Genomic DNA, 26370 nt, shown 5'->3' on the forward strand with positions numbered 1-26370 from the left:
GTACAGTAGCTGTGAAATGGAGACTAACATCCAGATGTGAGGATGCAGTGTGGTATGGATTTCTGCTTCCAGACAAAGATGGACTTACAATGAAACTGTTTACTATATCTTGACAATAGGATGCTGGACTCTCTGCCGTTGTCCATGCCCGCAATGATGGGCATATGACTGTGTATGAAGAACTGTATGTTAGTAATGAGATAGAGGAACTAGGTGGGAGGGAGGTAAATGGGAGGGGATAAGGGAATATAGAACTGTATCATAAAATGACAATAATAATAAAATATAAAAAAATAAAAAATATACTTTTATATTATGATACTATATTTTTTACCTTTGCCTATATTTACCATGGCAGGAAGTTAAACTTGTAACTTGTACTAAGGGACTGTACTATTGTAATAACATAGGGATAAATGGGAGGAGTGGAAACATGGGGAAGGGAAGGGCGGGAAGGGCAGGAGGTGGGAGGAATTTCTGTAGCTACAAAACTGCTTAGTGAGAAACAATAAATAAATCAACCAGTGCAACACACACACACACACTCCGGCTCCACCATCTGCTGTGTGACACCTTGGGCAGGCTGCTACAATTCCTTTGTCCTTTGTTCCCGCAGGTGTAATGTGGAACAATAGAACATCTAGCTCAAGGACCACATGAATTACCGCTGGGCCCAGGGTGAAGTTCTCATCTTGTAAGTGGTACTAGCTCTGAGAGGCTGATTTTAGGAGACAGTGACTCTGTCATTCCCGGGATCCCGGGCAATGTGAGCACCTGCACTGCAGGACTTCGCTCATTCCGGGGGCAAACGCTGGGAGCAGCTCAGTGGGAGCAGAGCCAAGTGCTCATCAGCTTGGCTGATAAAACACATGTAAGAAAGCATTTCCCAGAATCACTGACTACTTCCAAGCAGGAAAGACATTTTGGTTTCAGTTAACATGTAAAACATTGTCCATCAAAAATCATAGAAAATAGAACTCAAAATTTTGCTTATTTTGGTGCAACTTTTTGTTTTAAATCCATGCCTCGGTGGGATCTCTAAAAAGTGAATGGAAATGTGGGTTATCACATAGCTATGCATGGATTCCATTTTTTGTATCAAAATAAATTTATCTCTTACTTCCACTTTCAATGAAGTTTTTCCAAATACTTTTATAATGTTGAACTGAGAACTTTTAAAAAAAATTAACCAGGCAATATTTTAATTCACAGTATTCTGACCTAACAGTACTATCACATATAGACATTTAAGATCTTGTGCATTGTAATATATTTTCCGTGGGAAGATTTGCTTATACTGAGACTTTTGGCTAAAATGCCACCAGGTTGAAAATGGAGAGAACCATCACTTTGGCTTCAAACTCAAGATTAACTGCAAGCCGTGATCCACACCATTTTTAGTTGGTGAGCATTCTAATTCATATGCAAGCAGTCCCAGATAACAGATCTATGCTGGTTCTGAGCGAGTGAATGTAATATGGCTAGCTGCCTAGCTACCATTTCAAGGTCTGAGAAATATTTAATCAAGATGGGAACTAAGGACTTACGACAGTCGAAGAAGCAATAAAATTTCTATTTTCATGTAAACTACCTAAAACAAATATCAAGGGCAGCAAACCGGAAAACTGCCCCAAAGAATAGAAGAATGGCTTCTAAATAGACAGCTTTTTCCAAGGCGTATTTTAAGCAACAGACAAGTGTTTAACTAAATTGTTCTCCACTGAGACTATGAAAATGGCTTTGCTATCGCTATCAGGATGTAATTTCAGATACCCTCAATTTCAAGAAATTGGCTGAAACTCCAATCACAGATCTGGTGTATTTTAAACGGTGCTGCAAGCACTATGCAATATTTATGCCGATGACAACACAGGAGTCGCTGGACTCCAGTAATTGAGGTAACTGTGTTAAACTCAGAGACGGTAAATTAATTCCTTAGACATCTTCACAAATATCTCTAAAGTCATTCTGAGGCTTGATGATTGCAGAGTTTTCCTATTTTCTTCATTGGTGACATACTTTCGGTCTGATAAGTATATTCAGAATGTATAGATTTCTAGTTATAAAACTGGAAGAACCCTAAAGGGAATCTTTTTTTTTTCCCATAGAAGGCAGAAAATAATTTATTCCAAAAGATGGTAGAAATTTGTTAATCCTGAAAATATAGTGTATTGTAAAAAGGCTTTGACCTAAAGGGAATCTTGCACAATGTTCTCATTTTCTAAGCAGGTGAATGTGGTCATTAAACAGCTTGGGCTTCGGAGCTGGAGAGACTTAACTCACAGACCCAGATTGGCAGATTACTTCCTGAGTGGCCTTGTGAAAGTTACAAACCTTCTCCGCTCTCTGTTTCTCCACCTACATGCTGGAGATGATGCTAACTGTGCCGGGGCTCATTGCAAACCTGGTGACTGTTAGCAGGTGTAACGTTACTACAGCTAGGAAGTGACTCCCAAGGCAAGTGAGTAGCAACAGACACAGAAGGTCACACTTTCATCTAATAGTACACCAGAAATAGAAACTCACTGGTAGACAATTCAAGCATAAATTTACAATCAGTAGAAGGGTAATTATTTAAGCCTTTTTGCTGTCAAAACAGTAACCTAGCGTTTGCATACTGAGGTCTTCATGTCACGAATCTGGGGCCAGCGCTGCACCGCAGCACATTAAGCTGTCACCCACGTGGTGTCTCGGCTGCTTTGCTTCTAACCCAACTCTCTGCTAATGTGACTGGAAAAGCAGTGGATGATGGTGCAGGTCCTTGGGCTGGTGCCACCGTGTGGGAGGAACTCGGAGAAGCTCCAGGCTCCAGCTCCAACCTGGCCCAGCCCCAGCCACCATGGTCATTTGGAGAGTGAACCAATGGACGGACGCTCGCTCGGTTTCTCTTAACTCTTTCAAGTAAGTAAATCTTTTAAAAATATTTTTAAACATATTTATATTTCCATGAACAAGGGCTATTTTATGTTTACTCATAACTGGTTTTGACTCAACTATGTTATTAAATATTTTCAAACCAAGGATGCTTATATTGCAATAAGTGACAAATTATACCTACTGCAAATACAAGTGGAGTGTTTGCTAAGTTTGACTCTACCCAGTTGCTGTGTTGAGTGACTTGAACACTCCTAATTTACACTGGCAGATAACTGCTATCCCTGTCTGTTAGTGAGGAGGCAAAGTACGAACTCAGGCCAGCAGGTTCCAGGTAGATCAGTAGTACGAAGGGGATTTGCTTCGGCAAAAAACAGACTCCTAGGCAACCAGCTACATATCAGAGACATTTTGAATTTTGTCTCTGGTTCTTTCCTGTAAGAGCTGACTGCTTTTCCTATTTAAAAAATAGTTAAGTCTCATGAAAAATATCAGCTTTATGCAATACGCTCACAATGCCTCTGCTTGAGTCATTTTTAGTTAACTGGTGGTCTTTTTAACCAATATTATTAGACAGTAATAAAAGTGCTTAAAACGTTTTCTCATTTAACTAAATATTTTTGTCCTAATGGAGAATGACCAATGAGTATGCAATGAACTTTAAACCTTTAAAAATATTGAAAGAAATATAACGTGGAGTACACAGATTGAACAGACACTACTTCAAACTGTGACATGAGCTCAAGCACAAACATGAACAAAGCCCACACAGCTTTATTTTATACAACCTTAATGTGATCCAGCATATGAAGAAAATAGCAATTTGAAAGTTGGCAGTTTGTATCCATACCCAGTATTTAGTATTTCAGCTACTAGAGATAAAACAGTGTGGCACACTTACCCGCATTTTTGCACAAGCATCTTGGGTCGATTCTGTCCCCCTGAGCTCTTTGATCAGCATAGAACCTAAATACTAAAATACACACAAAAAAAATTACAGTGCTTTAGGAAGAAAAGTATGAGTAACTGCTTAAAAACAAACTGGAAGTTCTACCAGCTAGCTTTCCTGCCTACTCATTAACATATGACTCTTTCAAACCAACATGTGGTGGTCCAGCCAGTTAAACTACCCCTTGTGATACCAGCATCCTATATTATAGTACCAGCTCATCCCACCTGCTCCACTTCTTATTCCAGAATGGCAGCAGAGGACAACCCAGGTCTTGCATCCCCTGCCAATCCCGTGGGAGACCTGGAGGGAGTTCTGGGCTCCTGGCTTTCACATGCGCCAGCCTCAGCTGCTGTGGCCATGGAGGGAGTGAACCAACAGAGATCTCAGTCTCTACCTGCCCTTCAAATGAACACATACACACACAAAAAAATCCAAAACCTACCAAAAGTGAACAGCAGCTAATCTTAACAAATACATTTATAAGTGAGAAGGCAGCAGATCAACTGTTAAGTTCCAGGAGGGGCTGTACACTGCTCTTTACAATGGCATGACAGCACTTTCTAAAGCTGTCATCTCTCTAATATTTAACTGCAAAACGGGGGCAGCTAAAAATGTTTTCTTTTTCTTTTTTTTTTTTTTGAGGCAGCAATGTTTGCAAAAATAAATCATGCTACTCTGAGTGTAATTACAGGGTAGTATGAGACAGCTGAGAGACCAAGCAGTGTGGTCCCTCTAGCTGGGCTTGTTGGGCTGTATAGGTAATTACTGTTGGACGGCTCCGAGAGAGGCAGATCTGCAGTGTCTTCACGCACAGCCGTATGCCCATGTTTAAGCCACCTGAGAATACTGGCGTGTGGGGCAGTGCAGGGAAGGGAACGCTGTTCTCAATTATTCACAGAAGTTAGAGTGGAGTCCCTGGTGGGCTTGGATGCCTGGATGCAGGTACAGTATGAGAACGGCTCCTCCCAGGGATTAGCAGGCTGTCAGGTGAGCGGATCCAGTGCTAGGCAGGCGCAGAGCACCATCTAAGCTGCTGCTTCCGGCAAGCGGCAGGCAGTTTCAAGCTTCAACAGGATTCCTTCATTTTGTCATTTTCCCCCCTCCTCTTTAGTGCCTTCAACTAAAGGATCCAAACATCTTTAAAAAAACAGTGATTGAAAAGAATTATTTCAGAAGGGATTGCAAGGACACTTGACAGTAGCCTGGGACATCCTGGGCACTGCCCGAAGAGTGGTGGGTATCAGCGAGGTAGACCGGAGGTCCTGGCTTGAATATTGTGTACAAGGGCACAATGGCTCAGGCCCGGAGGACCGGCTCAGAGTACTGGGCTTGCATGTGGGAGGCAGGAGCCACTCACCTTCACAGGTTTTGGGTGATTACTAGTAAAATAATCCCAAGGCTGCAAGATAAGGAAGCAGTCAAGGAGCAGATAGAAGAAAATGATTTTTTTCTAAAAAGAGTCCAAATTGCTATGAGATAACCAAAGTACTCACATCTTAATGATATTAAGGAAGATGATCTTGGTAAACAACAACAACAACAACCCCTATCTTTTAAATTATCAGGAAAAGTTGACCTAATTGAAATGCTGCTTTCTTTTTCTTTTTTTTTAAGGCAGGCATTTTCTATGCACTACTTAGTGTTTAGCCACTTTTTCCTGCTGTTGTCATGACAACCACCACCTGCCCCAAGCCCACAGTATTTTTAAACATTTACCTGGTGCATGCTACTCATAATAGCTAAGCATAACTATTTCCTCTTCTCTTAAAAGAAAAATGTAACATAAACCTATTATTGATGACCATGCAAAGTGAGGTATTTTTGTGAAGTGGTGGACCCAGTGCTCTGAGATCACTGGGAAGTGAGTGACAATGTAAACCTGTGATATGTTCATACTTATTTGTATTGTAAAACTATGCATTAACACATCTACTCCAAAACACACAATATATAAAGTGGCGACAAAATAGACTCCAGCTTCCAAGCTAAAAGGGTTAAGTTTTAGTTGCTTGGACTTTTCTCTTTGCATAGAAGGATACATCAAGAGGAATGATTTTAGAAACATCAGTAATGGTCATTTTGGCATATTTTCAATAAAAATAAAGCAGAAACAGAGCCCTTCTCCCATCTCAGACCCAAAGACTGAATTCAGGGAAACTTACAAAAGCTTTGTAGTCACATGACTGGAAGATGAGCTTCTCTGGGTGATGCTGCCAGTACTGCACTGGAGTTGAGGCTGTGGCTTCGTTTGGAGGTCGCAAGGTAATGGAAGGTTCTCCCCAGTCTCCTGTCTGAAAATGACATTTATTCTAGATGCAGTATGAGCAGGATGCTAACTTCATCCCCCAAAGCTAGCCTGAGTTCCCTTTCTACAGGTGGGCTACAAATGTGCGAGTGCCTCGTGGTTACTTTTTATTGGTTTTTCAAGTTTTTATGAGCGTATTAAATGTGAAGAAAATAACTTACTTTGTTTTTAGAATAACAGCCTAATTTTAATGTAAAACATGATGATATGAACAAATTCTCTATGAATTTACTGTTTTCTGTTACAACAGAAACGAATACACAGTCTTTAAAGGACTTTCTGCTTTTCGACTTGACTATTTCAAATATTTACGCTGAGTTGCTTTAACAGTCAGAATGCAGAGTTCCATAAATTTCAGTTCCCAAATAATGTTATATACCACATTCCCTGAATAATTTTATATCTTTGGAGATAAGTAGGGTACTATGCACAGTATTATTTGAAAAATCTGCTGATGACTAACAGCTAGTTTCTCTTGTTGAATTCAACTGTGTTGACGCTGTCACCACGACTATCTCGGACATACTTCATTACCTTGCTCAGAAGCCCCAAACACCCAAGAGCATTAAACACTAAAGTGCCAAGCTTGCTTCATCTGTGTACGCGTACGTTGGGGAAGCCTAACGTACGACTGCAAGCTCACGCACACTGGGCAGTGTATGGCATAACCCATGCCTGCTGAGATCTACATCATTTATCACTTTTCATGAGGTTTAGCCTCAACTTGTTTTATTAGCATGATGGCCTGGTGTGAGCCTCTGCAAGGTCAAAGGTCTCCCTTGGCATGGTTTTTCTGGCTCTCAGCTGATTTACAGAGTACATGGGATCTTTGTTACTGTTTTTCTGGGGTAAAGATTCTGACTCCTCAAAACTCACTATTTTATTCTCAGATCAACTCTGCTTTAAACAGCAGCAGGTTTCCAAAGCCATTCTCTTCTAAAAACTACATTTGGCGGATCCCACAGAATGAGGGAAGTTACAGAAGATAATAACCATGTCTTATGAGCTTCAAAACCAAATACAAATTTGGTTAGAGACCAAGTTCCACTGAACTACTAGTAAGTGGCTTGTTTTGTTGTAGGATTTCTTATGGAGAATTTTCAAGGAGTTCAGGACACAGGTACAAATTTTTAGATGAAGGTGCATGTTTTGGGAGAGAAGGAAGTCACTGCTATCATGGATTTTTTTTTTGGGGGGGCAGGATCTAGGAAGCTCCCAGTTCTGCAGGAATAGCTAAACAGGGTGCACATTTTGGGAAGGAAGACCAGCATTCCAATTTCTGCTGGGCAGCTTGGGCTTACAATAGGTGGAATGCGATGCAGCTGTCAATGACTGGAAGAATGAGGGGGAAGCCTTGTGTTCTGGAAATTTCTCACTGGTTTTGAAGAACTAGAATAATTCTGGAGTCCTGCAGGGCTGCAGAGGCTCCTGCATAGCAATAGGCAGCTGAACGCTCCTCTCTTCAACATGGGTCTCTCCAAAATGCGTGAACCCTCTGAGCTCCACTAGCCTGTCTATGCTCCGGTCTCACTCCGCTCTGCTGCTTTGGTTGCATCTCATTTACTTATTGACTGCTTGCTATGCCTGTTCCTGGTCCGTCCAGAGTATTAAGACTTTACCTTGTAATATTAACGTTTACATCTTTTCATGTTTTCTGACCCATGCCTGGATGTTTCTTGAGTTATTCTCTTTACAGTTACACGAACCGGTCTTTTGCCAAAGCAATAATCAACTGCCATTTCAGAAATCTTGCTCTAGCTCCCTCGCTTGCTTTTTTTTTGTTTCCCTGCTTTGCAAACACCTCGATCTTTATCATCTCTCTAGTCTCTACTTCAGCTAGCTGTGGTTTGCTCTGAAAAAGCTAGCATAAAATTCAATGGAGTTTTGGATTTCAATATGATTTTGAAGCTGAGCTGAATAACCTTTAAGCGACACCAGCCAGTTCTTGAAGAAAACGTCTCCCCAAATCTAACAAGCAATTCTCTAGTTTTCCCCATTAACTACTTCTTCCCTTCTGCCCCCACCTCCCCTGATAAAGAAATAATAACACAGCAAACAGGTATTGTACATATAAGTCACGGGTAACACTGTTAACAGAACAACAGAAGTTTGCACGCAACTCCGTGGGATGATACAAGAGGAGGACTTGGTCGGCACCAAAAGATCCTACAGTGTTGTGACCACTCAAACCAAGCACGGCATCTTTATGTTAGCCCTGGTACAGTTTAGCTGGGGAATCCCTTGGCCAGGCTCAGCAGGCAGACTCCCAAAAAAGCCTGGACAGACACAGCAGGAGCTGCGGGTTATGCGTTGCAGGGAAAGGCTTGGGAGTAAGGCTATGGTGGGAACCGGTGGGTGAAGCTAAGGTTGCAGGGCCGACAATTTCTTGTATTAGTACTTTAAGCATGCACATCGTATGCAAATCCACTGTCTAATTGTTCAATGATCTCAAACACTTTTATAATTAAAGTGTAATGTAAGCTCCATCCACGTGAAGCACAAGTGCAGCCAAATGCGGATCCAAATATTTACATCATCCACAGACACGGGAGCAGCCAGTTGGGAGGACAGGCTGCAGCACGGACGGCCTGCGCAGCCTCAGCCTGGGAACCAGCACGCTCTCTTGCTCCAGGGCCACTCAGAGAAGCCAGTGGTGCAGCCCCTGAACTCCACACAGGCAGTGCCATCATCTGCTCTACTTTTCCCAAAAGCCACAAAACATCTGCTTTGAAACCACAGTGATCTGACGGAACCTCCCTGAGGTAACCAGGTTGAGCGATCATTTTAATGAGAAATAAAATCCTTACTTAATTTTTCTTGTGTCCTTAAAGAATTGTTCCAGCCCAAATGTTTTCAAACACCCTACAGGGCCAGAATTCTTGCTTTTTTGGAAATAGTTTTCTTATACAAAGTGCTATTTCCAGAAATTCATTTCTTGAACCCAGGGAAAAATGTTCTTAAGATGGCATATGTAAGAAAATATTTTTCTTTTCTTTTTTTTTTTTTGTCATTCAATTTTTTTTTGGTCTCTGTTAAAAGAGCTAGATCTAAGAATGCTTAAAAGACTCAACTGGTAGATGTTGAGTTTTCACTTTGGAATTAATTGAATGGGAGTGGAAGGGCTCCAATAACAGGACTTTCATAGTATCTCAAAGCACAGCTATGATCTTGGCCCTTGGCCTGGATTTGGCTTTACTGGGTTGGCTGTTAGTAAGAACAAAAGAATTCAGAGAACATGGGTGCCTTAGGGCTCAAGCCTCCTGGAAGCGAGTCGCAGCCGGAGTAAGCCACAGAAGGGCTGGGGAAAGTGAGTACAATACAGTGTGGCAGAAGAGACCAAAAAGTAGATTTTTTTGTCTCAAACAAAATAATTTTGTACCATGAAGTACATTATTAGGTCTTCTTGAGTTGTACATTTACACCCACACAATATCTGCATTTGCTCATTTTAATTAAATGTAATAACTTTGCGCTTAAATTAAAATGCTTATGAGATATTAAGTAAAAATTAAGCACACTTATGGAAATCTTTGACTCAAATAATGGTTTATAATCAAAGCTTATCTTTAATGAAATGTCACGCATGGATACAAGGATGGCAGAATAGTTAAACAGAATAACCAAAGGAGGTAGGCAATGTTTGGGGTAGGATTCCATCCTATTTTAAACCATGACTGACAGATATGTGCAGAGGGCTTCTTCAAGCAGTTACAGAAGAGCAATGGAAATGATTCAAGGAATTTGCAATAAGCACTTCAGGCTATTTCCTTAGAGCTTACAGTACTTGCAGAAAAATCTTTCCTTTAGCTTCATGTATTTCAGTGATCTTACTATTCCAAGATTTGGATCATGACGTAAAGCCTCATTGATTTGGTATTTATTATTTTTTACATATGTGCTTTAAGGCTTTTTTTAGCTTTTATAAGCACACTAAAGCCTAGTAATGAAACACAGGGCAACCAACATCAATAACCATCTCTTCAGCTCTACACAGAAATTCACTGATAACACAAAAGAAAAATGTAATTTAAGTGGACAGTTGATTCAAGGGTTAATTCAAAGTTTGGCCCAGTGTGGTGGATTTTAATTGGGCCACATGTAAAGTTAAAGTGACCACCACATGAAAAATGTATAACCACTAGCCAAATTTTGCCATGTCATAAGAAAAATTTAGACATCTATGTTGCCAGATTTTATTGGATTGCAGATTCCAAAATATGCCTTTTAGACTTGAAAAGCTGCTAGGTGGCTCTCTAAGTGTTGAGTTCAGAGTCACCAGACATCTCAGGCAAATCCTGATTCACACTGCGTCTTTGGGCTCTCTCCCCCGACAGGGAAACTGTGAGTTACTTACTCCATGTGCTCTGAGAACGTGTGGGGGAAAGTCTCGCACACAATCACTTTTCCTTCCAAGCTCCCTAAATACATTAGCAAAGAATTAAAACTCATGATTATGACCTAGCTTTCAAACATTAACAGAAAGGCATGGCATTTTCAAGTTTTAAATCTATTATTTTTAAAAAGTTTTTAACATTAGGATTTAATTAACTTTTTGTAATAGAAGCTTTTCTACTGGGAACTGTTCCCACCTACCTGCTGGTAAATTTAGAACTGAAAATTAACAAATAACAGTGTTTCTTCAGAACAGGTCATGAAAACTGAAGAGGATTTAAAATGACAGTTGTTATTGGAAGGTTTTTACTGTCAATAATCTTGATACATTTCACAGATGGACTGTCGTGATGTAAACATGGTGGGTGTGACCATGTCTCTTTTCCCTATCGCTCAGGCCCTGGAGACTACTGTGTACAGCTCTGTGCTCACAAATAGGTGCTCTCAGACCTGGTATGTGAATGCAAGGAAAAAGTCTCCTGCCAAAGGTCATACACAGGATGCTGTAGTATTCCTTTTTAAAAAGACTGTTCAAGAATAAAGAATGCAAATTTGGTCAAATACAGTTGGCTCTACTGAATTTGTTCCTTTTGGTGATCAAGAGCAGAGATGGCTACTTCTGAACACATAAAAGCTCTGGGCAGCATTTTACACGTTCAGGAGGAGTTTGTGGGTCATGAGAGCACAGACACCAACGTTCAAACCCCATGGCCTCAGGAGCCACAGCCCCATGCACACAGAGGCCAGAGACCTGGGGCAGCACCCAGCCCAGGTCCTCTGCATGCTCCCCCGACACCCCACTCCGTGATGCTCAACCAAGCGTCTCCACCTCTCAGACAGCAGGCTATCCAATGGGAACGGCTTAGCAGGATGGGGAAATAAGACTGCATTTTAAAATAGAAAACATAAAAAAAAATAAATCAAAACAGTAGAACGTTTACTTTCCAAATGAAAAGACATTTTTTTTCACCCTAAAATCTGTAAAGGTGAAATGTGAACATCTGAACATTAAGCAGATCAGAGTAAAATGGATCACAATTTCACAAACGTTTCAAAGACTGATTTGGTGTTTTCAAGTGGAAAAAGGCTGAGAACCACATTGTGGCTGTTAATAGTGCCTTTCCCCTCCTGTCTTCCTCCCACATTCACCAAAAATGTATATGGTATCATGCAAATTAGACTCAAATAGGCCTCACAAGTAGAGCCCATCAATCTTTGAGACACAAAGGGTTGAGGAGCCCATGGATGTGGGGAAGTACAAAGTGAGGAATAACAACACAGATACGTGTGTGTGTACATCAATTTACCCTTTTCCTGTGAAAGCACGTTAACACAGTTTCTTGGGAATGAAAGTCAAAACTCACATGGGACAGATTTTAACTGTGGACTTGAAAACCAAGTACGCTTCTCGCTTTTGCACAACGTTCGGACATCAACTAGGCACAAGGCACGGATAATGAAGTGTATCAGACAAGGAACCCAAGGGCACCAGACGTTACACATTGTCTGCGTTGCCAGGACATGGTACCTATAGCTGTTGACGACACTTTGCAACACAGTACACAGCGCAAGTTCAGGAAGAAGTAACCACGTGTAACCTTACATTATGAACCTGATGGATCGCTGAGAAAGGAAATCCAGCGTTCTGATTGGTCCATATCTCACAGACTGACGACTGCTGATATAAACAGAAAACTATCTCATCTTGTCAATATTTAAAACACAACAGCTACCAAAGTAGCATTCAGGAGGGAAAGAAGAAAATGATAAAATGCAAAGAATTACATTTCTTTTAAAAAACAACTTGCACAAACTGTTTTAGGGGACCCGAGGTTTAATTAGTAACTTCCAAATCATTCTTTTTGCTAAAAACATTGGGGTTGGCTGGGGGAGAAAATGATCAATTGCATATTAGTGTATTTCAAGAGAAATTCCCAACAAATTCACATTTAGGAAAAAGCAAATTGTGTCTTACATTTGTCAAAAAGAACAGAAATACCCTTCGTGTTGTTACTTTCACAGAATACATATTTTCATTAAATTCAAGAAAGATGAGGAAAAAAAATCACCAAGTTAGGTCAAATATTTTAACATCTTTAATGACTGAGAGCAAATGTTACAATAAAATGATTTTTCTAAAACAATTAAATGATCCCTTCACCTGATGAGTCTTGAAGCCCCTGATGCTTTAAGATGCTGTCATGAGCAGAACCCTGAGGTTAACAGAAGTTCCCTTCTGCCCCCACCTTCACTCCCACTCAGGGGAGCTGTGCTGGAGGTGGCAAGAGGGTGGCTGGAGCAGGGAATGTTCAGTGCTGGTACTCAAAGAGAAACTTCCAGAAACAGCATCCGTGAGTCTAATGAATCACTTCTGTTAACTTGAACTCCACTGTACCACTAATAATCTAAGGCAATAGCATTTGATCAGAGCCAAATGCCACACAAACCAACACCCACTCCCCAGAATTCTAGAGAAAAAAAAAAGTTAAACACCAGAAACTGAGGGGAACTTTCTAACCTGGCCTTTCCAAAGTTCTTTTTGCCAAGTTCGATTGTTCTCAAAGACACTGTGAAACTGAACCACTGAAAATGGCAGTGCACCCAAACATATTCAGCAAGCGTGGTGTGCACCCTGCGGGGCCACAAGCAGATCCTACACAGACCACTGCAAGGAAAGAGGAGGTGTGGCCACACAAACCACTTCAGAAAAACAGCAAGTTACAGAAACCAGGCTCTCCCTGCCTCACCTCATTCTCTACCCTCCCAGCAGCACCTGCCAGAAATGTAAGACTTTGTTCTCTCGACACAATCGCATCTGCCTGCACCTAGCCCCCTTGCTTAGTCCAGCATGGCTGGCAAGCACAGTTGCCAAGTTATAGGCGTGCTTTAAGGAAGTTAGATCCTCAGGTCTGAACAAGAGGTCCTTGCATCAGCTCCACTCTTCTCAGTTCCCTCTCTGAACATCATGCTATTCTCACTCCCCCACTGGGGCCAATCTTTGCCTCTTACCTTCAAAAACTTGGCCACCGAGCTGTGTCATGGGCCCGTGAAGCAATCCTCTCTTGTCCCCAGCAGCCACTGTATACTTCATACTCTTGTTGGGCTGTAAGTATCTGTAGGAACTTGGTTCCAGGACTCACCTTGGAAACCAAAATCCACAGGTGCTCAAGTCTAATACTACTACTACTACTACTACTACTAAATGGTATAGCATTTTGTGTATGGTCCTCACACTACACCCTATATGCTCGAAATCATCTTTATGGTACTTCTAACACCTACTACAGTGTGAATACTGTGCAGATAAGTGTTATAATTCCTCTTTCCCCCAAATACTCTTCATCCATCACTGATTGGATCCATGGATATGGAATCGTCTGATATGGAAAGCTGGCTGACTGTGCCATCCCCATGCTTCTGCTGGACCATCATCTGGATTGGCATCAGATGCACTCCGAGGGTCCCCGGACATTTTCAACACTCTAAGCCACAGTCCTGAGTTAATTCTCTCCCATAAATTGTAGCTTCTGCAGTGTTGACACACTTCAAGGGCCAGCAGTAGCTCGTGGGCTACGTGTCAACTGCTGAACGTTAGGCGAGCGTAAATGTCTTGCTCGGGTCGCACAGGGAGTGGTATGCGTCAGCTTATTGGGATGACTTGGATGCTTGACAGGCCTGGTCCCAATTTCACCAGAGCAGAGGGAAGCCCAGTTACACAGAATTTGTTTTACAGAGCTTGAGATGAACCTACCCAACCATAACCAGTTCACAACATACAGTCCATTCCACAAGGGCTCAAACACCTAAAAGTCTGTTGTTTTCCAATCAATTCTCCCAAATGGATCTTGTCCAGCCTCCCACAGGCACCAAACTACTGAACAGCTTCAGCAGTCTGTACAACTTCCTGCTCACTTGGAGTTTAGCAGAAGCCATTTGCTATAAAATCTCACGGATTTTATGCCCCACTTTGTCTTCTCCTCCCCTGTTCTTCTCTAGGATGGAGGTTTGCAATCTCCACCTTCTTCATGGACTAGCTGGGGAGAAGGGTGCAGGAAGACAAGGGTCCTCTTCCTTGTACTGAATTCTGACAGTTGTCACTGCTTTTCCACTAACATCCACGTGGCCTTTGCTGGCAGCCGGAGAGCAGGGGCACCAACCTTGGTTCTGTGTGAAGTCTCTGGAGGGCTCTGCTAGGATCTCCACTGCACAGTCCCTGACACACAACTAAAGCTAACTCAAGCCTGGGTCCCTGCAACTTTTACTCAGCCTCCTTGGGGGCACATCCACTTGCCTAGGTGGGATGCTGGTGGTGGGCAATAAACCTGCCTCCATCTGCATGCCTATGTGACCCCGTGACCCACGTGACGGGGACATGTTCATGTTATACAAGATGGCAGAAGTCAGCTCTGCTGACACGCCTCCTCCTCTCTGCTGGCATGTCTCGAGTCTCCCTGCTTCAGTCACGTCCACCCGTATGCCAATGTCCAACTGTGGAGAGGCATACTGGCTCTGCCTCCCAGCAGGCCACCCCACTCTACCTGGGTATCCTCATGGCCCCCTCGTCACCAGAACTGGACAGAGCGGCACTCAGCTCTTTCCGCAGGGAGTCGGCCAGTCTCTGCCTTCCTCAGCAGCCAGGTTGCCAACACAGGCGACTGGCATGGTGAGGGCGGATTCTCCACTTCTTATTGAACCCAGATAGGGTTCCTAACCCATGATTGGCAGCTTTCTCTTTAGAGTATTTAACACCTATAAGAACATTTCTACTTAGTGTGTTGTTACCCAAACGTATCTTCCCAGGGTCATAGTTACCAGAACTAAGGAGAGAAGGGAGGCCCTCAGGCCATAGTTACTGAAACATATATATAAATGTTCTCAATCAAGAGCCCTCCCCTTTAGTGACATGTACCGAGAGGGGCTGACATATGGCTCACATGATGTTTTTTTTTGAGTTCCAGTGATGTTTTAGATTCAGAAAACATGGGGCCTCTGTAATTTCTAATAATTGTGAGTACAAATGGCAAAATGTCAATTTGTAAAACAGAGCTTAAACTAAAGGCAGTTAGTTGTGTTGGTGTCATAAAAGTTTTGTTGTTATATGTAAAATCTAATAGATTCCAGATATCACAGTCACTTTTTTTTGTAAACAGTAAATGATTTATCAGGCTCAAAGAACAGCAATGTAGGGGGGGGGGGCTAGCGGAAACTAGTGCATTCATGATATAAAATGGTTCTTTTTAGATACGTTATCTGACTGACAGAATTTTTTTTTTAAATATAAGAGTTTCCATTGGAGAAATTTATTCTGATAAAGAAGATAAAATTTGGGGGCTGGTGCGGTAGCCTAAAGGCTAAAGCCCTTGCCTTGTATGCCCCGGGATCCCATATGGGTGCCAGTTCTACTCTCAGTGGCCCTGCTTCCCATCCAGGTCCCTGCTTGTGGCCTGGGAAAGCAGCCGAGGACTGCCTAAAGCCTTGGAACCTTGCACCTACATGGGAGACCTGGAAGAAGCTCCTGGTTCCTGGCTTTGGATCAGCTCAGCTCCAGCCATTGCAGCTACTTGGGGAGTGAATCATCGGACAGAAGATCTTCCTGTCTGTCTCTCCTCCTCTGTGTATATCTGACTTTCCAATTAAAAAAAAAAAAAACCAAACTTTTAAAGACAATAACATTTCTAGGGACATGTATAGTAGTAATGAGTTTTGAAGTTTTAAAAAACAAAATAGGATACAGGTGATAAAATTTTATCTGGGCTCCAAGTTCCTAGAAAAGTGGTGATTTGAATCTGAATTTTAATTAAGCATCAGAATGCCTTCATCTGTAAAGAGGAGTAATGATAGAGCTTGACCTAATTCTCTCACCAGGCTGCTGTACAGCTCAAGCTAACCTCTGTGAGGCAGGACATCTGTGCACACCACATTCCTAGGGCCTCGGACACAGTCCCTTCCACCCTGAAACAAAGTTCTTATACCAGGTAAAGCACTGCACACACATGACTAATGTGAGCTGTCACTGTTTGTAATGGGGCTACTAACTGTTGCCACAAATGCCTTTGGAAGAGGAGGTCACGGACATGTGACAATGCAGCACTGACAAAATGCACCTGAAGTGGACATTGCAGACTTCTTGTGAAGCCAGTCCACGCTTTCTCCAAATGAAGGCTGAAAAGGGACCGTCAGTCTGCAGGGGACATGGACACCTGTACTCAGCACAGCTCTCCATCAAAGAGCAGGCAACACTTCCGCAGACGAATGTTAACTATTCCTTGGCAGTTTCATTTGCTTATTTCCTCTCAATTTCTTTTCCATACACACTGTTAAGGCAAATTTAGTCCATCTGAACCTGACTTAGTACGAAATCCAACCACCTGCGGGTTAAGAAAAGACATAATAGTCTTACAACTGAAATATTGTCAGAAATGCAATTTTTTTTTTGGCCAGTGAAATCAACAGACTTGAAAGTACACCATTTTATGTTTAGAGTTCTCTAACTCTGGAAATATTTTCTGCAAAACTCCCATCTCCTTCCCGTTACCATCTTATTCCTCATGCCACCATGACTTTGGTTCAGAAAATACAATGCAATTTGTATTCCAATCTAACCACAAAAGCATATTTTCAATCTCTCAAATTCTTCTACTGAAGTGGACTGCTTGTCTGCTCAGCTGGGAGCAATGCAGTAATTTGCAGTAAACTCCTCCCCATCAACATTCATTTTATGGTCTTTAATGGAACATTCTCACAGAAGCTGTCACAGCTTCCATCAAACAAATCAACCTGAAGCCAACACAACTCTCACTCAATTTCTTTGTTCAGGAAAGAGAGCACCCCAAGAAGTGTCTTCATGGTCTCCACTTTCTCTTCTGTCCTCAGTGAGCCCACTCCGTGGGAAATGGAATGACTTTCTCTATTCCTTCCTCAATGAGACATACTCCACCATCCCGCCGTGTCTCAGGCTCTGCTGCTGGTTCCCACTGTCTGACCTTCCTTGAGGTGTGACTTTTCAACGCTTCTCTGGTATTTCTTGGCTACACCAGATGGTCTTATCCATTCCTGACTTCTAAGCCCAGACCTAGACTCAGACATCTCAATGCCTGCTTGATTCCTCTGATGTTGACCAGGCATCTGAAACCAGGTTCCTGTTTGACTGTGCTTTCCCTGTAGGATGGCTTGTCTCAACAAAAGGCGGTCGCCTTTTTCCAGCTGTTTAGCCTTAAGATGTGGGATTCAGTCCTCCCATGTGTCTCCTTCAGCCCAGCACCAAGTCTACTTCCAAGCCTTTACTCATTTGGATATTTCCATTAGCTTTCTAACTGGTCCCACTCCTTTCATCCTTGCTGCCTTAGTGTCTTTTCTCAATCCTACAGTCAAAGAGATGCACTGATGTGAAAGCCAGATGACAGCACTCCCAGGTTCCACTGACTCAGGCACACAAGTAGAGCCTCGCTCACAGTGGCCTGCAAGGCTCTCCATCTCCCGGAGGCCAGACCACCTCCCCTCTCCCACCTGCCCCGTTTCTCCTGCTTGCTCAGTTTTGGACAGCTAAAAACTTCCTTTAACGCCTCTGCTCTTATCTTCCCTTCAGTCTCAAGTGGTCTTCCTCCAGCTACTGCAGGGTCCAGCTTCCCCATTTCCTGCAGATTCACTTTCCCATAGAATACTTCTCCGGGCACATTATATCCAGATCCCAGCTGCACTTTCCACATTGTAAGCAGAAACTTACAATGGGGAAACAGTTTGGCGCCTAAGAATCTACCTCTCTGGTACTGCATTCGTTCAATGTAATTTCTGGTCCCCTGTGTGCAAGGCATGGGTCACAGAGTGAGTAGGGGTCAGCCCTGCTGTCGTCCATGTTTATGGAATGGGAACCACTGTGGTCATAATTGTTTTTCCACGGGAAGAACGAGCAGTAGGCTGGGCTTGGGAGGCTGATGGTGCATCTCTGAACAGAGCAAGCTGCTGACAGCTCAGCTTATTCAGCAACCCCAGTTAGGTCCTGGGAACCTTCTGGAAGTCTACTGATGCCATGGGGCTAGTTTAAGAAAGCAACTTTCATGAACAACACCCTCCAGTCTCAGTCTATCAGAGATGACATCTTCTGCCTTGTTCCAAGCTCTCTTATAATTTTTTTTTTTTGCCTTTTCTCATTTCTCTCTTATAATACTTTTCACACTTCAGGGTGTGCAGAAATCGACCAGAAAAGAATCCAACAGGAAATATGAAAGGTTCAGAGCAAAAGCTAAAGGAATAATGAAATCCCATCCTTCTCTTGGGTGAACGTGCTTCTGAAATGGAACACAAACAAACCCTAAGAGCAGAGGGAAGCTGCTTCAAAGGCCTAAGGAAAAGGGGCGCTGCAGCGATGGATGCTCTGGGCAGGAGCAGGCAACCACGGCTGCTCCGAGAGCAGACACTCAGATCTGTCACAAGACGCAAACAAACACAGTGCAGCCCAAGCAGCACGCACCAAGCACCGCAGACAGAGTTCTCCCAGCAGTGATGGGCCCATCACTGCTCCTGCATGGGCACTCATGGAACGGGCAAACTTACACTTCTGCCCTGTTACCCAGAGGCTGTGGGTCAGTGTCCGTTTATCTTTTCTGTCTTACAGAGCGGCCGGACTCCTTTTCTCATGGATGTATTTTGAGACACACCATACTTGGCCCTCTTAACACTTGCATGCAATCTAGATCCTTCCACACTATCAGCTCCTCAAGTGCAGCTCCCCCAGGTGCTGTGAGCGAAATGCACGCACCACTTTCTCTTTTCACTGAAGGTTTCAGATGAACTCTTCCATTGGCAGGGAATGCTGAGCTCAAGGGAAGGCCACTTTATATCATTTCCCCCCCACCCACCTTGAAGAGCAGCTCCTTCAATATTTCATGACTGTGACCTCTGCCTGATGCCTAGGGAGAAGAATCTTGACAGGCCAGTCGTCAGCTGCTAGAAGGGAAAAGCCAGGCCAGTGGCTGTTTGCTCCTGTTTTCGGCCACCTTCTATTCTTGGCTTCAGGACTAATCAGCTCACTCCAACCGGGATGAAGCAAACAGCACGTCTGATTCCATCACCAAGTCTGCAGGCCTGATACACATTCTGATTCTGCCTGCTCAGGTTCAAGGTTTTCTTCTGTTCTTCTGCTTCCAACCCCATACCTCCCCTGGTTAACTCCGACTCTGGAACTGAGAGCACAGAGTGCATCCTCAGCTGCCCAAGTAGGAAAGAAGGACAGGCTTATAAATCTCCTGTTGTTTGTATGCCGAGGACAGTAGTAGCCCTAAGTGGCACTACACAATTATGTATGAAATCTCTTCTCAGGGAAAAATAAAGAAGAAAGAACAATGCACAATCCAGATCTCACTGTGTAGCTCTCCAGATTCCCTGGGTGTCACAGGGAGTTTAAGACCACTGGGATCATGCTGTTTGTAGCACTGGGGTGGGGGGGGAGGTGTTACTTCATTTGCTCCACCTCCAAGTTCAATGCCATCACTACTGATACATGCATTTTTCCAAGACCGCTCAAAGGCAGAAATATTAATAACTCATTCAGAAAGGCAGCGATCAGCTTTTTATCACAACATGAATTGCCGCACAGAAACGTAATTCTGCAAAGTAATGCTGTTCTTTGTAACATTCTTTAAAATATACAGTATGCTCCCTCCTCACAGACCGAGCCTATCATTTCTTTTACGTCCACCCATTTATTAACTACGTGCTCCACATGTGTTTTTTGTTTCTACTAGAACAGAAAAAAAAAAAAAGAAGTACTGAACAAAGCCATTCATGCAGGCCTGTTTACTGAGATGCCCGTTTCTTGTTTTCCTCCCGTGAAAAACATGGAAAAGCAAAGTCTGGCAGAGCAATGACCTTGACTGAGGTCAGCCCGGGGGTGGGTGTTAGTTTCTCCATCAGTTCCACTCTGTTCAACGCTTCACTCACTAAAGTGTGGGATGATTTGGAAGGTTTTATATATATATATGAAGTGTTTTAAATGAGTACATTATACAGAGGAAGAACCAAGTTCTAAAGAGGTCTCAATAGATGAGGATTATTGGATAAGCAAACTGATAAGAGGGTCTTATCTGGAAAGCAATAATGTAAATGGAGCATCCAGAGGGCTGGGAGGGGAGGTGCAACTCAGTTATTGGTAGCTGGTTGGGCTGGGCAATTTCCACAAAGAAAAGCTCCTTAGGATGAAAAGTATGTCAATGTTGTTCCTCATGAGCATCAACAAAGCAGACATGCCCAGAGGCAGGGAACTGCTGTGCTATAGGGGTTCGTCTCCCACTTATCAGAATGACGTTGGCTAGGAGCTGGGGATGTTTAATGTAGTGAGAACAAGGTATCAAATTGTCTTCAGTCTTACAGAGCTCAGCAGAGGGAGATTTCTTCTTTGTTGTTCCAGAAGAGAGCATTAACTATATAGGTTTCTTTCATCTCAATAGAAGGCAAAAAGTTATTACCAGTAAGAACCTTTTCAAGGATGGAGCTGCCTTTCAAAGGGAGGTCAGTTTTCCAGTGACAGGCAAATCGAAGCAGAAACGATTGGATTTCTGCTGGGGATGTATTCCAAAGGGTGCCGGCATCAATCAGAGACCGGACGACATGGATTTTTCTGGTTTCTTCTCACTTTCAAATTCTGCCTTTTCTTTCTACAAGTACAGAAGAATCCTCTAGCCACTAATGAAAAATGTAAATTACTGCAATGTTGCAACCTTACAGTCAAACCACATTACAGCACAGACTCACTAAGAAAGGGGGGTCACATCATCTCCCAGTGATTTACACACAGCAATGGTCTACTACCCCTGCTTGGTAAAGGATGAGAAACTGGGTGTCAAGAGCAGAGACTTCTCTTTCAACACAATGCTCATTCATGCTATTGTAGAGGTCCATTTCCTCCACTAACCTTGCATTTGTATCAAGTGTTACGTATTTCTATAGAGTCTCAAAGCATTTCAGTGTAATCTTTTGGAGTCTGAGGGTTTCTATAAAGTGTCATTTTTACTGGTACCATTTGTACAGAGTTGTGCATTCAGCAACACAGTAGTTCCCACAAAAGTTGTGAAACTACAGTGCCTCGGTTCAAATTCTGGCTCTTCTCCTTATGCTCTGTGCATGGCCTAGGGCATAAGGGCATGACAAAGTTGAATTAATCAGTGCAGTCTCTTCAGATGATGCCCATGGACCAGGCTAAGCTAAATAGATGATTGACTCCTATTCTGGGCAGGTCACTTCCTTTCTAAAAGATCTGAGATCATCCCAGTTTGGTCTAATTTGGTATGTTCTGGGGCCCTATGGCTTTTTGATGCCCATGATGTTAATCAAGTAATTTGCCTAAGAACACTTGCACTTACGGAGTGTTCACTAGAGGGAGTGAAAAATACCAAAAGAAGAATCAAGCCTTGTTCCCAGTCAACATATATTTAAAATGAAAAGGAATACATCCTAAATGAAATCTAAGTAGATATTTTGAGATATGTTAACTCATGAAGATATTTCACATTTTAAAAACATTTAAATGTGGTTATTATCCCTAATGCCTTGTGCAAAGAGCCCCGAATGATAATTGGGCTCCAATACGTATGGAAACTTCTTGGACAGTGTTTATATTCATAAGAAAATTATTTCTATATATGTGGAGATGTATTATTCTGATCTCAAAGACAGAAATGGCTTTGTATAACGTAGCTGAATATTATAAAATTTACTTTACATCCACTCTCAGATTGAGTTGTAACAGCATAATGTAGAAGAAAACCAGAAAACACGCCCGAATAATCATTTCTAAAAATGTCAAAACGTGCAGCTACAGGGTCTATAAATTATTTGGACAAAAGCTACTTTGTGTCTTACAACAATGGTATGAGGTGCGTAGTACCAATCTCATTTAAGGAGGAAGCCACAAAGTTGTGATCAGCCAACGGGCTTGACTGAGGTAACAGGGGTCTACAGGTATCAGAGGTGGCGTTTTTAACCCTGATCTCATGACTTCAAATCTGGCCTTTTAGAAAAGTTCATCAAATTAAGAACAAAGAAAAATGAAATGGATACCTACGCGACAGAATAATTTTTCATCAGACAGTGTCAAACTGGAGAGGCAACGCAGGTTTATTCAGTCGCCCACCATTGCTATTTCTGTCTGCTTGGAAACCAGTCCTACTGCTGGTAACAGCAGCACCCTGTCTGTCCATTGGAGGAGTCCCTTCCTATCTCGCAGGAGGTGGAGCTAATGCCTTGATCATCTACCTCTCTCCTCTGGGTTGGGCTCAGGGATGGCAGTCTGTACTGATGGGATACAATATTAGGACTTTTTTGGGAGGAAAAACTCTGGGAATGATCAGCTTTGTTTTCTGGCAGGGTCAAGTTTAGCAGGAAGGGGGCTTGAGACTCCTGCACCTGCAGAGAAAGCCAGTTGGGGAAGAGAGCCAGGACAGAGGAACAGAGAAGCAGAGAACAAGAAATGAGAGCGCGGTCAGGAGCGGCAGCTGGGTCTGGGACAGCTGGACATCCACGGGACGTGGCTCAGATCCACACCCTCTCCTGCCCAGGCTGCCTGGAGTGCGTTTCAGCTTCCTTCCTGTGCCCATCAGCAGAGTCCTTGCTGAAACTGACTTCAGACACAAACCGAGCTAGCTCAGACAAGACCACATGAGCAGTCCTGGTTTCTCTAGACATTTAAAACCAACCCACCTCTGTTACTTCTAACACTGGAAAAAGAAAGGAGAAGAAAAGTCTCCTACCCTTGAAAATTTAGCAAGGTCAGATGACAGCAGCCAGCTCCTCTGACCTGCGGACTCAGTCTAATGAGAACCATTCCAAAAATTGAACAAGTGGAAAAACAGCGTGGTGTGTCTCTTTGAGGACAAGCTGCTCGGTGTGAGCACAAGTCAAGTCCATGGAAACAGGGCGTTTAGATAGTGTCATACTTCTTATTTATTCAACTGAAAATAGAATCTTTTTTTATTGATTTTTTAAAGTCATGGTCTGGTTTTCAATTAAAAGCAGTCACCTTGGTTAAGCGCCAGCACACGGAGGGACGATCAGGACATCAGAGCTCTGCCGGCAAAAGGCCTCAAGGTGCTCCGACGTCACTGGGATCTGCCAGCACAAACCCCGCCATCTGATTTGCCTCCTTGGTGAACCTGACAGAGAATGAAGCCTCCGGCCTTGAAAGGCGAATGTTCAGACCTGACAAGGAATCCATCTCTGATTCCTTTAAGACTAACGTATGGGATGTGCAAGACACCAATCACAGTGGAAGTAACGCTGTGCAAAAGATACGCATCACTGGAATTTCTGGCCTCCAGGTTGCCACAGGTGGAGCAGGGCATGCTTCCAGATGAGGCATGTAGCAGACCACACTAACTGTCCAACACACCAGGTTGAAATTCTCTCCACTTGGGCTCAGGACGATGCCTTTGGTCATAGAAGGCTGTTGGTCTGGCATTCCTGGGTGGGTATCATCACCATCTCCAATTATTACTGAAGCCAGTGTATTGGCTTGTCAGTCTGAGAAACTGTCAAATCAGAAGCTCCTGAGGGAAGAGCTTTCCGAGTTTATTCCTAACCTTCTCCTTCAGGTTACCTATTATCTGTGCTTAGGTGTTAGGAGTTGTTCTTTGGACCTTACTGAAGGAAGCTTTTGAAATCACGGACAGACTGAGGCTTTCTGAGTCCTACAGATAGGATGGAGATCCAAATTAAAAACAAGCCACTCATTTATGGACATAAACAAAATCTGATGTGGGGTCTGGCATGATGGCATGATGGCTCAACTGGCTGATGCTCCTCTTGCAAGCACTGGGATCCCATGTGGGAGCTGGTTCATGTCCCGGGTGCTCCACTTCCCTTCCAGCTCCCTGTTCACAGCCTGGGAAAGCAGCAGAGGATGGCCCAATGCCTTGGGATCCTGCACCGCCATGGGAGACCTCCTGGCTTTGGACTGGCTCAGTTCTGGCCATTTGGGGAGTTAACCAGCAGATGGAAGATCTTTCTTCATGTCCCTCCTCCTTTCTATAAAATCCACCTTTCCAATAAAAATAAAGAAATCTTTTTTTAAAAAAATCTGTTGTGGCCTGGAAAGAACACAACCCGTGCAGTTTGGGGAATATTTGTAAATTGGAGCTTGGTAAAATGCCGTTCCTTTTGCACGCTTTTCTGAAGGCTGGATTCTATAGACTCCCATCATGCTGGCATGCTAAGTAGAATTTCTTCTCTTTCAGGGAAGTATAAACGGGGAAACTACCGTCTTTTTGTTTTTTGTTTCCCTCCACGCTCCCAGCCTCTCTGCCCCGGGAGTAGCTGCGTAAGTGCCTTGTGGCTCTCTGGGATCTCCATGCTTCTCTGATGAGCAATTTTGTGTATTTCAAGTAAGTCTATCATTTTATTTAAGGAAGAGATCTTCTCCTATCACTGCCTTATCCAACCATGACATAAGTTCAACATAAAATAACCCAGTCATTCCCACAAATGATCCTTTGCTGCATTCACTGCTGGCCTGAACTGGCAGAGGAGCCCACCTAGCCTCAGCATTCCCTGCCTAGAGAAGGCCCCCAGCACCATGCTGTGTGCTGCTCGGCAGTTTTCCTGTTGATGAAGAGGAAGAAGATGCCAATTCCATTCTTGTTACACACTCTCGTTCATGGAGAACAGCAGAACAAAAGAATGGTTTTTACAGAAAGTTGCAACTGTGGAAGCACCTGCCTTTCTGTATCTTTGCTAATTATTTGGCCCTAAAATGAATCCAAAGGTTCTGAATTACAGACTGGCAGGTGATACATCTGAATTGACAGCCTCACCATCCACCTGTTATCTATCTACGACTGACAGGAATTCACACTTTAGAATATACTTTTGTATGGATGATCTTATAGGCATCAGCGTGAGAAGCAGGTATTACCACATTTTAAAGACAAGGGAACTGAAGTTCAGGGGCACCACAAGCCGTGTTCCAAGTGGAAGGCATAAAAGAAACCAATTCAGAACTACAACTCAAGGTGCCACGAAGGCAATGGTGTCTACTGTTTGGAGAAAGACCACAGGCAATAACTTCTCTGTGTACAAACGCCACACCTACACACAAAGACGCAAGAGAAGGGCAGAGTTCTGCCGAGGTAGGCAGGCCTCCACTCAAATGACCAGCAAGTAACCACTGCACTTCTGTGTTTCAAGGGTTGCATGGTACTACTTGGGAACTGATTTACTAAGTTTCCAGCAATCTACTCATGATTTTGTTTCCTGTGGACTATGTCTATGTAAGTCTAACCCATTACAACACATAGGAGATTGGTATTTGTCAAATAATTGACATATTTCTTATTTTGAGAGAGAGCAGTCCACATGCCCTTCTGTCTTCCATGAGTGAGCAATGGACTTTGCCCCTGGGCTCCCTCAGTGTAAATGGGCAGCTGTAGGGATTCACTAGGACACTGTATGGGAAACCATGGGCACCAATATGGCCATGCAGGGAGGAGGGCCTCCCATAAGTCTCAGTTCCCACTTTCCTTCCTGTAATGATATAAAAAGATCAAACATTTGTAGAATTAACAAAACACGCCAAGTGCTTTCTAATAAGGAAGTAACTGATCTAGTCATACTTAGCAAGTACATGACACTGCTTAGTTCAACGAACAGTAGGCTTGCAACTGAATTGGTTGATGATTTAGAAACAATTTAGAAGTCCTTACAATGTTTTAGGTATTTTGCCAGATAACATTTAAGATTTACTTTTACTTGAAAGGCAGAGAGAAAATGAGAGAGACAGACAGAGAGAGAGAGAGTGAGCGAGAGACAGATTTTCCATCTACTGGTTTGGTTCACTTTCCAAATGGCCTCACTAGTTGGCAGG

General features: G+C 43.1%; 1 protein-coding gene across 4 annotated transcripts in view; it reads right to left on the reverse strand.

Moving 5' to 3' along the window:
- The window catches only part of ANKS1B (ankyrin repeat and sterile alpha motif domain containing 1B), a 1050054-nt gene that overhangs the window by 39476 nt on the left and 984208 nt on the right, over positions 1–26370 (reverse strand). For 2 of the 4 annotated variants that reach the window (XM_004583128.3, XM_004583127.3), the window contains exons 20-21: positions 5989–6117; positions 3776–3847 (exon numbers count right to left, since the gene is read on the reverse strand). In XM_004583128.3, the coding sequence (XP_004583185.2) occupies positions 3776–3847; positions 5989–6117 (201 nt within the window). Of the gene's footprint in view, positions 1–3775; positions 3848–5988; positions 6118–12126; positions 12202–26370 lie in introns of all 4 variants that reach the window. The other 2 variants (XM_036492291.2, XM_036492289.2) reach the window with 2 other exon arrangements.

This window comes from Ochotona princeps, chromosome 15, assembly GCF_030435755.1.
Source record: "Ochotona princeps isolate mOchPri1 chromosome 15, mOchPri1.hap1, whole genome shotgun sequence".
Taxonomy (NCBI): Eukaryota; Metazoa; Chordata; class Mammalia; order Lagomorpha; family Ochotonidae; genus Ochotona; species Ochotona princeps.